Raw genomic sequence first — 14,610 nt, 5'->3', positions numbered from 1 at the left:
TGCAGTTAAAATACTACGCGCTTACCAAACTAACAAAAATTTAAATACTGGCCTTGTCATTGTAGAGGCCAGTAAACGGCAACATCTCTCAGGATTTGCTGAAAAAAATCGCGATCTTGGTATGCGGAGCCACATAAGCTCAACGCGAGGTACAACTCGCGCACTTGTAACAAGCAATGTTACAAGTGCCGCAGTCTTTCATTCTGTTGTTTCGCCGACCATCGCGTACTTTCTATCGTTTGACTGTGCGCTCCTGTTTGCAGATTAACGAAATTTTCCGAGTGATTGACCGTTTGGTGTTCATAATCATCCGGTCGGTTGCGAATGCCGCGTTACGCGCGCCACTCGTCTGAAATAATTACCGATCCCGGCCGAATATAATTAGGCGGTAAGATTTCTGCATTTCTGTGCTGCACAAGAACCCAAAAAACATTTTTTGGTTCAACCGCAAAACTGCTGAAAATCCGTTAATGAGGTAGGACCTGGCCGACATTATGATTCCTACGTGAGAACCACGCTCTCATCGATTGCTTACCAGGCCTCTCGATTAATAAGGGATGTTTATAACCAATCAACTTTTGTGTTATGACTAATCAACAGTTTCTCCTAGTTAAACCTAACGGTTGTTAGCCTCTTTGCCTAGCAGTAAATGAAAAAAATAATTTTGCATTACAGTAATCTAGACAAGCAAGGAAAATTTTCTTATGTAACTGTTTGTATTTTGTACAGCCATCCCGGGAGCTCGTCCATCAATCAGCGCACCCATATGCAAAATCATTTTGTGACCATTTTGACATTTGTGAAGGTTGTATACCATACCATGCTGCTGTAAGAACACCACAGAATGGTTTTCATTTGCAACTTGTTCAAAGAGACGAATGAAGTACATGACGAATGAATGAAAAACAACATGCAACTGGCAATACTTATAAAATTGTTAATAGCTAACAGATGTATGATCCACAAGTTCGAATATAGAAAAATGATTTCATCAGAAAAGAACATTTACAATATACAAAAAGGAATGACTCATTGTCATGTCTTGTCTGTGTTTTATAATTTCAAATCACTGAAATGAAACATTAATTAGTATATTTAATGTTTGAAATAAAAGATAAACAAGATAAAACAATATAATGAAAAATAGTTTCTTTGCACTTTACAGAAAAGATTCAGTAACTAAAATGACTTTAACAATAGAAACTACCTAATACTGCAGCTACTCATTAATTTTACAGTTCCTTTATTTTACTTAATACAGATAAGATAATTTACAGCTTTATTTGTATTTACTTAAGGAATGTATAAGAACTGAATTTCTCAAACCAGTATTTGCTTTTTATTGACTTTATTTACTAACATTTTTAAAATAAAACCTCTTTCAAAGTTTTTTTTGTTAATTGACAATTTAATAGTAATTTTATGCCAAACCTAAAAATGGGTGTTTTTAGACTTGAATTTTTTGAGTTTTAAATGGTTTTTAATTCTATGTTGCTTTCAAACCTAGAGTACTCAAGGCTCAAAATAGATTAGCTTCAAGTTTGAAGTTTGTTTATACCCATTACAGTGTCCTCAGCAACTCTGAAAGGGTTGCTGCCTCTATTCAAGAGTCATCTCCTTGCGTGGCCTCTTCAGAGATACATATCCATTTTGGTGCGGCTATTTGCTTTCCAAAGGCATACAGACTTCTGCATGAGGGATATGTTGGATTAATAACAAGTGGCCAGTATTTGCCTACAGCATCTTATCAACTTTGATTCAGTTTTATGTGAACAGCCTTTCTTCCTCCCGCCTCACTTCCAATGTTGCTGCTGCTGCTAGATGCGAGACTTTATTCAGATTGTTCCTATGTTGAACCAACATACTATTGTTTTTTCTGCTGTTCATAACCTGGGAGGGCCCTGGCTTTCAAAGCCAATCTTAAATTTGCCTTCAGGTAAATTCTTTTGCCTTCAGCAAACAGAATTTAATTAATCTTTTACTTTAAAATTTACCTTATAACTAAAGATTTTTTTTTACAAAAAAATAATAAGAATTACTTCAAAGGATTGTACAAAAAAAAGATAATTTGATCAGCTATTTACTAGTAAAAACAAAATAGAAAAAATGTATATATCTCTTGCAAATACATATCAAAATTAGCTTTTAACATCAGTAATGTGCAAAAAAGGACTCTTGTGACCAAAGAACATGCTATATAATTTTTAGCATTATAATGATATTATAATAAGGTAAATTTTAGAGTGATGGATAAGTTCCCGGGATGATTTACGAAATACAAACAGTTACATAAGAAAATTAAGAAAGGAAGTTCAGTGTAAAGGTGAATGGTTCAGAAACATTTGTCAAAAATTTTTACATAGTCTCTATCAAATTTCAGAGAAAAGGTTACATATTATCCAGCAGAAAGTCTGAAATAATTAATCATTTGGAGAGAAACGTGGAACCCATCAAAATAGAATTCGTTCAATAGATAATAATGTTTGGGATCTAGCTAGCTAATAAGCATTTAACACTTACTCCTAGTACAGAGTTCCATTACTCAAGAAATAAATCAAGTAACAGGTATTTTGAAAATCCAAATCAGTGTCCTAAAAAGTTATACCAAATGTTAAAAGAATTTTATATAGAAAAAACTAATAAAGAGTTAAAAAACAGTTTACAAGATATACCATATGTTTTTTAAAACTGATTTAAACTATGAGTTCTCATTACTTAAAACAGATTCATATCATTTCTGTTCAGAATGTAAAATGAAATTGTTAAGTAATCCAAATGATACTTGTAAAGTCCAATACAAGATACATTTAAGAAAGTATTATGTCTATAAAAAAATAAAGGAAGAGTTGATAGAGATGTATAAAGAGAATAACAGTCAGATACTTGTGCATGAGTTTGATTATGCCCAAAATTTATCTTTACCGAAAACTAATGAGACGTCACAATTTTATTAACGGCTGATGTGGGTGTACTTATTTAATGTACAGTGCAATAATGATGAAAGCAGTAATTTATATTACTTTTTGGAAACTGAATCCAAGAAAAATCCTGGCACTGTATTCATTTTAATTTGACACAATAAATGATAAGTTCAGTGACTGTTTTTAAGAAGTTCATCTATTTTCTGATGGTGCACCAATATTACAGAAATGGTCAGGATTTAAAAACATAATGAAAAAACCTTCAGCGAAAAACTATGCCTCTAAAATAGTCATACATAAGGTTGACTTTTCCACTGACAGGAGCTACAACTTATACTGGAACATTTATGCCTTTTACATTCTTCAGGAAAAAAGATATCATCATGGACATTCCCAAACAGTTACCTGAAAAAGATCAAATTCAAATTAATGCATCAAAAGAGACTATATAAGAAGTTTATAAGATTTTAGTACCAAAAGCTATTAGTTGGTTGAAACAAGTGTTTCAAGATTCATGTGAGTGTCCTAAGGTTTAAACTATGAAAGAAAATTATGAAATTATTATATAATTTTAATATTGATTATATTGTTAGAGGCTAGATTAATGTCTTTTGATTTTATGTTTTTTTTATACGAAGGATTTTTTTTTGTTTTTGAGTCTATTTACTATGAGTCTATTTGTTTATTTATGTTTTTTTATACATACATGTATCTATATTTTCAGGCTTTGGTTTTATACTGAATAAACGTAATTATTTTTTAATAATACTATATTTATTTATGTTAACTAATATTGTTGAGTGCTATGTAAGTAGCCATCTATGTAAAAAACATGGTCGAAGATCTCTAAAAAGGCTCATGAGAATAAATTTTCTTCAGCAATTTTTATATAATTTATCAAAATAAGTATATTTCAATACATGATTTAAAAAAATGGTGTGTAAATTTAAAACTTTTCATTTGGATTTCAAAACCAAATATTCGGTAACTTACGAGTTAAAAGATTTGTACAAATCTTAACAAATTGTTTTTTCAAAATATGATTTTGTTGTATTACTTCAGAGGATAATAGGTATGAATGTAAATGAAATGTAGCATTGTACAGTCTTGAGATATGTGGTTAATTGAAACCAATCCAGCAAAGAACACCGGAATCCGCAATCTAGAATTCAAATCCGTATGAAAGTTTCTGCCCTTAATAGTTTTTTAACCGTAGAACTCATCTTCCACCACGATCTAATTTTCCAGTGAATTTGGTTGCCACGATATCGTCGTACCAATGTTGTCGACGATATATCGTTATTTTAAAGTTTAATGAAAATGTCCTCAAGTCCTTATCATAAAAAAAAAAATATATAGGTATATAAGAAATTGAGACCCTCTTCCACTTTTTAAAACGATTGAAAAACTTGAAAAATATTATTCTATAATATAGCATTTTTGATCCTAGACGTTCTAAAAATATTAGTAAATAATCATATTTTGTTTTTCTCATATTTACAATCTCGATTGAATGCACTACAATCGATATATATGTTTTTATTAAGTCATATGTAATGTTTGAAACTTTTACGGTTTGTATTTATTGTAACTAACCTTTAAGGTTTGTAAACTAACCTCCGTTTGGAAATAATATTATCTTTACCAACCCATTAAAAAGTAGTGGGTTTGTAAACTAACCTCCGTTTGGTAACAAAACTATATTTGTGAGTGTTTTTATTTAATTGCGTTTCATAATGATTTATATTTTTGAAAATGCGAGACAAATATTTAAAGGAAATTGAGATTGCATTTGTCTATCTAATTTTGAGATAATGTAATTCGAATTTATCGGAGTTTAGTGATAATGACTATGTTTGCAATTATGAAGTGGGTATTACCCCAGAACGCATTTAATGTGGTTTACTGTGCAACAGTTTATAATTAATTATATTTTGAAATTAAATTAATTTGGTAATGGTAAAAATGTACACTTGGAATATGGTAATTCTGGAAGAAAGTAAATATAGATATTGTAAGAGTTGTTATACTATCATCCAAACGCAAAACCAACCTTCTATTATGTGTTAGTTTTTCGTCCAGATATTTCAAAATTTTACTAAGTAATCACCAACATCTGCTCTATAAAATGCATGTTTTTATTATTGTTTTTAATAAAACATGTTTTTTTTCATTACTTTTTATTTAATATTTCCTTCTACATGTTTCAACTTTCTCAATTATTTAAAGTTTCATGCTGGAGTTATTTAATAAGTGATGTTTAATGATTTTAAAGTTACCATAAAAATCATGAAGTACTACAAACTTTTGTTTGTTTTTAAAATAATTGTAATGACTGCAAGATTCTATAAATAAACCTGCAATTTCAGAGCTACTGTTGCTTTTTAATTATTTTAATATGAACATATTGGGACAAGTTTTATCAGTTGTAATTTCTTCAAAGAAAGAAATTTCTTTCTCCTTTTTAACATTATTATCAATGGTTTAATTTGTTGAAGACAATCCTCTACTTTTGAGAGCCAAACTTTACAGTTATGGTCCAATGTAATCTTATCTCAAATACTATCATGATGAAATTTGTCTGGTAAGTAACTTGTTGAATGGAATTTAAAAAGAATAATTTTGTTATTTATAGTAATTACTGTATAGTAACGTATAGTAGTTATTTTTAGTTATTATAGTAGTAACTTAATCAGTTTTACTTCTAACAGCATTTACATTAGCAGTTTCCATCTGCACTGTCTGTTGATTATGTGCACCAAATTTTCACAGACTAGCAAATGAAAGCAGATGCCATATTCTTCAGTTAGGGGAGTTATCAAACTTGTCCCTTAACCTCAAATACTTGTTTGTCAGTAGGATCATGTTGAAAGGTTGTTTAAGATTTATTTTTGATGTAAAAACAACAATTTTGAGTTAAATTATATAAATTGTTTTCAGTTCATGAGAAATAATTTTTTCTTAAAAAAGTACCCTCATGTGATTACCCAAATTCTCCCATCAGCATTATGAGAAAATGTTGCTTAAACTGTAAACCATCATATCTGTTTTTCTATAACTTGAATATATTTTAAAATGAGGATTCAAAATATAAAAAATTATCTGGAAACAGGAATGGTGATTAAAAATTAGTTTTATTGCTTCCCCATATATTGTTTATTGTTTCACTCAGCTGTTACCTTTCTGGACTGTGGAAATGGTAAGAACTGACTACTGTAAAAAACAAAAAAAGTTGCCATTTTAAAAAATGGGTGCTATTCATTTGTTATTGAAGGCTAAATCAGATTAAACAGTTGTGTTATTCCTGATATCCTTTTTATATTGAGAATTTGTGTAAATCATTGTTCACTTTACTTGCTGTTAAAAAAATACAAAAAATCTCCCGTATGATATTCATTTTAGAAATATTTAGTCTGAGTTATGGCAATCTATGATTTCAAAAATTTTATGTGGAATATCACAAGGAATTCTTTGATTTCTAAGAATTTCTCTGATTTGACCAGACCTAGTGATGCCCTGTATAAAATAGTAAATTGTGAAATATATTTTTTTGTGTACTCTGAACATTTTATTTATAATTTCTAAATGACAAATTGAATTAATATTTTAAATAAAACTAGTTTACCTTAACAAAGTCTGTAACCAGTTAAAAACATACTTCAAAATATTTTCAGTTGATTTTGCAGCCATCTTCAGAGAATGGTACTTAAGTCACTAAAGATGGTTGCAAGAGAGACTGGTGGTTTCCTGCTGTTCTCATCTTGACATAAGCTGATACTTTTATTGGAAGTTTTTTTTTAAACTAAGAAGACATGTTTAGAATGTGATTGAAAAGTGTATTGATTTGAATTGTGTCTGTTCATTTACTATATAATTGTTCTGTGTTTGTGTACTAAATTATCTTAAAGTATGTTAACATGTGGTGCTTTTTTGTGTTTGGTTGATAGTCATACACTAATCACTTAAGATATGATTGGCTAGTAAAGTGATTGAAATTATTTTAAGTAAATTGTTAGAAATATTTTATGTTTAAAATTGATTCAGTTTGTAAATTTCAAAACCTTACTGTTTTTAAACAATAGGGACAGTTCATACCAAATCACACAATGCAAAATTAAAACTGCTGGTGAATTTTTTGTTGTTGCAGTCATATCACATTTAGAAAATTTAAAAGAGGGGTTATTTTATTTTTAGAATGTTTCTTATTTTTTGAAGGGCCATTTCTATAAGTGTGTCAGCTAATTTTACACTTACTTGAAGTTTGCAGAAAATTTAATTACTTCCTTGTTATTAAATATATCAAGTTCGAACAGAAACAAAAGGAATTAATCTCCATGAAACATACTGTATATTATGGCTAGAGCATATTTTGGTTTATACTGAAAGGACTACCTCAAAAAACTAATTGCAAATCTAAGTTATAAAATCACAAAATCTCAACTTCAATATTTTGTTGGGGGGGGGGGGGGGATAAATAGAAACTCATCCTTAGTTTTTTCTTTTCTTTTTTTTAGGTAGTGGCTTTATACAAGACTACTTCCTGAAAATGGCTGAGATTTGGGAGACATGCTTTTTTGTACTATCTAAATATTGTAATTTGTAAAATTGGGTATATTCAAACAAATGAAATTACTCTAAATGGACTCATCTCAAATTCTCAAAACCAACTTTATATGTAATAAGTCATTAAAATTTGATCACTGAGACTTAGTAAATATATAAGAGCAGCATAATAGGTTTGAAATATGATGATATCGCTTCTCCAGTATTCCTAAAATTTCAACACCAACAAGAAATTGTATATAGAAATAATTCTATTTTCTTTAGTTACATTTTAAAGAGGCATAAAAAAAGATAATTGTGCTATATTTAATTTTGAATAAAATTCAGTTCAAATTAAAAAAAAAATATGTCTGAAATTTCTGATTTAAGTTGTTTGATATTGTGTAATAATCAGATTTTCTATTCGAACTTGATATTTTTAAAAACAAGGAAGTTATAGTTTCTGAAAATCTCAATAACGTGAAAAATTGGCCAATGCACTTATACAAAATGGCTGATCAAAAAATTATGAAACATTCAAAAATAAAATAATTCTAGTTTTAACTCTCTAAATGTGGTAAAATTTCGTGATAAATAAATTATTAATAAATAAATAGAAAAAATAAATAATTTTATTAGCAACTACCTGTAGGTGATCTGAAATGGATCAGGGTTACATTTATCAGTACAATGACTTTAATCACCAACTGTCATTAACAAAGATACATTTTGTTAATTAAAGAATAAGTGCTTATAATAAATCTGAAAATATATTCTGATTATATATTGATATTATTATTATATATACTGATAATATATGAAATATATTTATTCTGAGCTCATTTCCATGTTTTGAGAAAGTACAACTTTCACTGAGTAAGTTGAGTTAAGGTAAAATATTACTTAATCATTTTATAAAATATGAAGAAATCTTTCTTATGTCATTAGAAAAATATTACTAAAACATTTGTTACTTGTTTCATATAAAAAAATTCTATTAACTAGAAATTAATAGAATATAAACAAAATGCATGTAAATTTTCTAGTGTTATACTTTTTGTAGTACTGTAATACCTCATATAGCAGTGGTATATAACATTTCAACTGCTTTACACAAATAGTAAAACCTATTTTACAGAAAAAAGAAGTTGCATTTGACATTTCAACAGGGCCCAATTACTACATTTAATTGTATTTGCCCAAATTACATTTAATTGAAAAAGATAATGTAGATATTTTTATTTTATTAATGAGTTAGTTTTCAGTTAAAATCTACAATGAAAACTAGTTTGAGGATAAATCAGGAAATTAATGTATCCTTTATCATGATTTGTTACACTACTCAATAACCACACTTTTACTTAGCACCTCAACAAAACTACCAGCAGAATTACTTTTTTATTATTATTGACAAGGCATTATCACTAGCATCTTAACAATTAGATTAATATTTAACTATTGAATTTGCTTTTTTATTTTTTCTTCAATTTACTTGAATAAGATAAAAGATCATTTAAGCCAAACAAAAGGACATGAAAGTAAATCTACTGTCTGGTGCTTGAATAAATTTTATAATTCTATCTATATCTAAGAATTAACAGTTTCTCCAAAGATTTCTTTTTGTGTGGTTTCTATTTTTTCAAGTTGCATGAAATTTATTTTTTCAAAGGACAGTTCAGAACTCATTAGCAACAACTGTACAATGACAGATCTTTAAAATATATAAGAAAAACAAATTTCTTGTAATTTGAAAGTTAGTTGTTTGTAATTTCAATTCAAAAACACTTAAATGCAGATAACAAGTTACACAGCTAATGATACTGTTATACATGAATTATTCAGCTATTACTATAATGATCAAAGATATATCAGGAATTTAATGGGATTCATATATTTTATTTTTGTACAGCAGCAACTAATGAGAAAAAGTAACCAGAACTGCTGCCAATAGTAAATTCACGAATCTCACAGTGTTTACTGTAGTTAGTTAAAGGTCTCAAATTATTCACTAATCGGAAAAATAAATTTACTTCTGCTGTTTGGATATATATTTGAATTCCCGCCAGCTAAATGAACACGCAATAAAATTTCCCTTACAAAATCACTTCATTTAATGCTTTAATTGTAAATTTTAAGACGATACTAAACCTTGATTTTAATTGAATTTTCGATTTATTTATAAACGAAATACCTGAGTTTTATAATATAATGCGCAAACTTCATGCAATATTTCGTTTATTTATTGGCCTAATTATGTTTGTTTTAATTTCTTACATTATTGTGTGTGTATGTGTGTGTGGTTGTTACTTAATTACATTCTGTACGAACAATGAAATCCGGTAAGAAAGTTCGATTATTTTATGCGTACGATTTTAGTTGTTAGGGAATTGCGTGTAAGACGAACATCTCATTCCAACAGCACAATAATGCGATCGTTTTAAAGTTTCAGTCAAGATGTTCCGCTTATGTAAAGGTATTCAGAACTATTTGCCGCTAAATAGTTTATGCAGGCACAAAATTGGTAGTAATTTAAAGGAGGCGGTTAATAATAATTTAAAGGTAGTTCCTTGTATTTTTTCTAAATCTCTTTCAAGTGGAAGGTATGATATATTTTAAAATTAACCTTAAATATAGTGTATTTATAACTGGTTATTACGTATTAATTGTATTAGGTTAAAATGAATCTTAGATGTTTATGCTTAAACCGGTTTAAATTTGTATTGGCATTTTACTGTTAAGTTAATATAGAGTGTAGAATTATAAAGAAAGCAGACATTTGTTACGGCATTAATTGTATTATTTTACTGTAGTGATTTAGATTGAAAGAAAGTATCTGTGAAAGGAAAACAGTATTAATATTAATTATGCGTGCGTATATTTGCCAACATACGTATATATATATATACACTGTTTACAGAAACAAAAAAAATAAAAATACGCGCATATTTGCATGCAGAACTTAGAAAAATTGCTTGGAATGGCAGTTAGCTATTGTCATTAATTAAGCTCACTGATAATATATTTGAACCAGTTTTTATTTCCTGGTAAAGATTTAGCATTTTTTCACCTGCAATTTGCCTTAATGTAATCACCATAAAATGGTTTTGTACTCATTTGTTAGATCAAGAAGTATGAAAATATGTTTCTGTTCCCCACCCAAAGTTTTGTACTAAAACAGGAAATAATGAATATGATCTGATTTATCATTGTAATAATTAACAATTTCGTATTTTATTTTAAATATTATATGGGAGAAACTGTTTTCTTATGGATTAAAACATTGGTATTTTTCAGTCACTGCTACTGATAAGGAAAATGAGATAAAAACTACTACAGATTGGATAGTATTTACAGTTTGCTTATACTTTATAGTCTTGGCTAAAACTTGTTATTTTTAGTTAGTGCAACTAATCATTAAAAACTTATGATAAAAATTACATTACCTTGGTTGGACACATATTGATTACATGCTTATCTTTGAGATTAATTAAAAAAAAATTACAAAATGATACCAGTTGTGTATTACAATAACTTATATGTGTAAAATTAAAATTAAAAAAATTAAATTATGTCACTTTACTAGTAGATTACAAAAAAAAAAATATTTTTTATTTTTATTTTACATGATCCCTAAGTTGCATAGAAATTTCTAGCATGTAAAGTTTGCTTTACTGTAACATATGAATTAAAAATTTGCACTCCAATTCTGCCACAGTAGTTAACAGAGGTTAAGAAATATTTTTGAACTCTGTATGTTAAAATTGTTTCATTGAACACTGCTACCTGTGTCAAAGATTTTGACATAATGCGAGTAAATTTATCTAATCATTTTTATTAAAAGTTACTTTCTTTGTAAGAATTTATTTTTTCTGGGATTGCATTAGAAAATATATAAAAGAGTCAATTTAAAACTTCTGAGCAATGTGCTTAAAAGTGTTATCTATTAGAGAGGGAAATATAGAAAAATTATATAATGTTTCATATTATAACATTTTATATTACAAAATTTACCACAGTATGCTTTTTTTGAAGGTGAAAGATATAAAAAAAATTCACCTGCTTCTGATGTAGTTTTTGCCCTCACAGACTGTCTTTAGATCTTTCACCTTCAGAAAAAGAGACTTAAGTTTTCAGATTTTTAAAGCACATTACAGCATGAATATCAATCGAAATGTAAAAATACAGAAACAAAAAATAAAGAATTGGCAACTGTTTGTCTTTTAATACAGATAATTAACATTTAAAAAACTCTGCTATAAAACCAAATTTAACTAACTCTTGTGGTATAGTGAGTGAATATTGACAGTACATTTAATCATATTTTGAAGAAGAAATAAAGTGACTATGCAATTCAGGAAAAAAACAAGTATAAAGATGTCTATGAAAATTTAAATGATGACAGCAATAAACCAAGTTATGGTATTTCAGTCTAAGGAGTAATTGAAATAAAAGTGGCAATTAGTTGTTCCAGATTATAGAAAAAAATAGATATTATCAGAGTGCTACTACTAAATTCAATCGAATTAATATTACAAATAATAAAACTCAAGATGAGAGTCTCACTATTTCTCCTTTTATGCATTGTATTATGGTATAATAAGAAAGTTTTTTTGATATGTAAAGCATGTTATAATAGAGAATTTTGATTAATGTGTAAAGAAAGGTTGTATGTGTTTTGTGGCTTGCTAAATTTTAGTCATTTACACTTGTTAGATGTAAATATCATGTATATATTGAAGAACTGCCACAAGAAATAACAATCAGTTTCTAGAGAGACAAGCAGCTCTGGGAAATAGGCATCCTACTTAAGCAGTCACATCCAGGATGACCATCAATGTCTAAAGAGATTGTTGAAATTGTGCAAATAAGTTATTTGTTTGGCTGAAAAAGTAAGTACAGAAGTATTCTGTAGACTTAGGTGTTACAAAAAACAAACTGTTCAGAACATTAAAAAAAAAATTATTTAGGCTTTACTGGTTGTAAAATTCCAACTCACCGGGTTGGTCTAGAGGTGAACTCGTCATCGCAAAATCAGGAGCCCAAAGTCCAGAGTTACAAAGGTTCAAGTCCTAGTAAAGACAGTTACTTTTATACAGATTTAAATTCTAGATAGTGGATTCCAGTGTTCTTTGGTGGTTGGGTTTCAATTAACTACACATCTCAGGAATTGTCAACCTGAGACTGTACAAGACTACACTTCATTTACATTCATACATACATCCTCTGAAGTAATACCTTACGGTGGTTCTGGAGGCTAAAGAGGAAAAAATATAAAAAAAGTTGTAAAATTCCTAGTGTTACAAAAAACCACCTACATAAATTTGTACAGAGAACAGTTGAATGCTACAGACATTCTGTTTAGGTTATAGATCATGATGGGGAATTTTTAATTAAGTTTAGTTTCAGTGATGAAACTAAAAAACTAAAACCAAAAAAAGTTTTTGTTTTGGGATGAGTATATCGAATTAATGTTTGAATATGGCTATTGGAACCTCTACGTGTCGCTATGGAATTTCAGCCATTGTTTTTCTTTTCTTTTTCCTGTTAAGCATCCGGAAATTACTGTTCAGATATTACTTTAGAGGACGAATTTGGATGATATGTATGAGTGTAAATGAAGTGTAGTCTTGTACAGTCTCTGGTCGACCATTCCTGAGATGTGTGTTTAATTGAAACCCAACCACCAAAGAACGCCAGTATTCAAATCTGTATAAAAGTAACTGCCTTTACCAGGACTTGAATGCTGGAACTCTTGACTTCCAAATCAGCTGATTTGGGAAGACATTTTCACCATTAAACCAACGTGGTAGGTTATGGCACATCAACTTGACAGTCCTAAAATTACTGTATGGTGTGCAGTTAGACAGGACAGAGTAATTAGTCTCTTCCAATAACTCCCTGGATTTGTTAGAATGGAAATGCAGTGCCCAAAATTTCATTTTCAAATTAAGCAGAACTCCTCATTGTTTTGTCACAGTAATACAGGGGATTACTAAACAAAACATTTCCTCAGCAAAGGGTTGGATAAGAAGGGTGCGTAGTTTAGTTTTTATGGTTCTTCATATCTTAGCATTATAATTTTTTATTTAAAGGGTTATGAAAATACAGGTGTTCTCTGTTAAATAAGATATTTGGTCCGTATAAAAAAATAGATCCCTGAAGCCGTTTCTTCTATCACATCTGATGTTTTCTCTGTTGTGTAATGTCAAGGAGTTGAATATCTTTTTGAAGTATACAGGGCAACTAAAGGAGTGCATACTGAAATCTACTGAACATAAAAGATTCTTGAAGAGTTTTTTCATTTGACAAATATGCTTCATGTCTCTGTTATACTTAGTTCCAAAACTATGACTGTTTGAAACCCCCAACCACTATTTTACAGACGGATATTTTTTTTTGCAAATTATTTGGTATAAATTATGTACTATATATATTTTCTTCTAATTAGTACACCTTTAACCTCCTTTATCTGTCAGGAAATAGTACCATCATTAATGTACTTAATTTCACTGAGGCCCCTTGCATGATGTTTGTCTCCATTTTGATCTATTTTCAGTCAAATCTTTGGTTCCTTATAGCTGCTATTTTAAAAAAAAATAATTTTTCCTCTTTTCGATCATTTACCTTTTAACATTACTTTAATCAATCTTTCTTTCATGATATGCCTCTGTCATTTAAATTCTTTCCTATTCTGAATTGTTCTGATTAAGTTTCTATTCTCATTTACTCCCCATATTACTTCATTTTTTACTGTTATCCTCCTAATTTTCTCTAACCTCCTCCTCCATGCCATATTTTAGGTGCCTCCAGCCATTCCTTAGTATCCTATTTCACACTGATGCAGAGATTCACCTCAAACTCATGAGGTGAATATCTGCATCAGTCTTTTACTTAAAATCCATTATTACATTTGTTTCTTTTAGATAATTAGTTATTACTATTCTGGTTTTTATTTCATTATCACTTTTGTATGCACAAGATCTGTTCAAAAAGTATCCAACCATAAAAGAATTTCTTATCTACTGGGGTCTAATCATTTTCTTTTTGCTCCTGACTTGTTTGCTTTCTTCAGTTTTGGGATGATTGTGAGTTCCATTGTGATGACGAAGCTTTAGTTTCTGGATCGTACCCATGATCAGCCAAGATC

At 29.0% G+C, this 14,610-nt stretch overlaps 1 protein-coding gene across 2 annotated transcripts in view; it reads left to right on the top strand.

Moving 5' to 3' along the window:
- The first annotated feature begins 5,351 nt into the window (after window positions 1–5,351).
- The window catches only part of LOC142327055 (L-2-hydroxyglutarate dehydrogenase, mitochondrial-like), an 81,363-nt gene continuing 72,104 nt past the window's right edge, over window positions 5,352–14,610 (top strand). The window contains exon 1 of one of the 2 annotated variants that reach the window (XM_075369829.1): window positions 5,352–5,505. In XM_075369829.1, the coding sequence (XP_075225944.1) occupies window positions 5,456–5,505 (50 nt within the window). In that variant the 5' untranslated portion in view covers window positions 5,352–5,455. Of the gene's footprint in view, window positions 5,506–9,767; window positions 10,064–14,610 lie in introns of those variants that run through there. The other variant, XM_075369828.1, reaches the window with a different exon arrangement.

Source organism: Lycorma delicatula, chromosome 6 (genome assembly GCF_047948215.1).
Source record: "Lycorma delicatula isolate Av1 chromosome 6, ASM4794821v1, whole genome shotgun sequence".
NCBI classification, from domain to species: Eukaryota; Metazoa; Arthropoda; class Insecta; order Hemiptera; family Fulgoridae; genus Lycorma; species Lycorma delicatula.
Note: the sequence above shows the minus strand (reverse complement) of the source record. Positions and strands in the feature narration are given on the sequence as shown.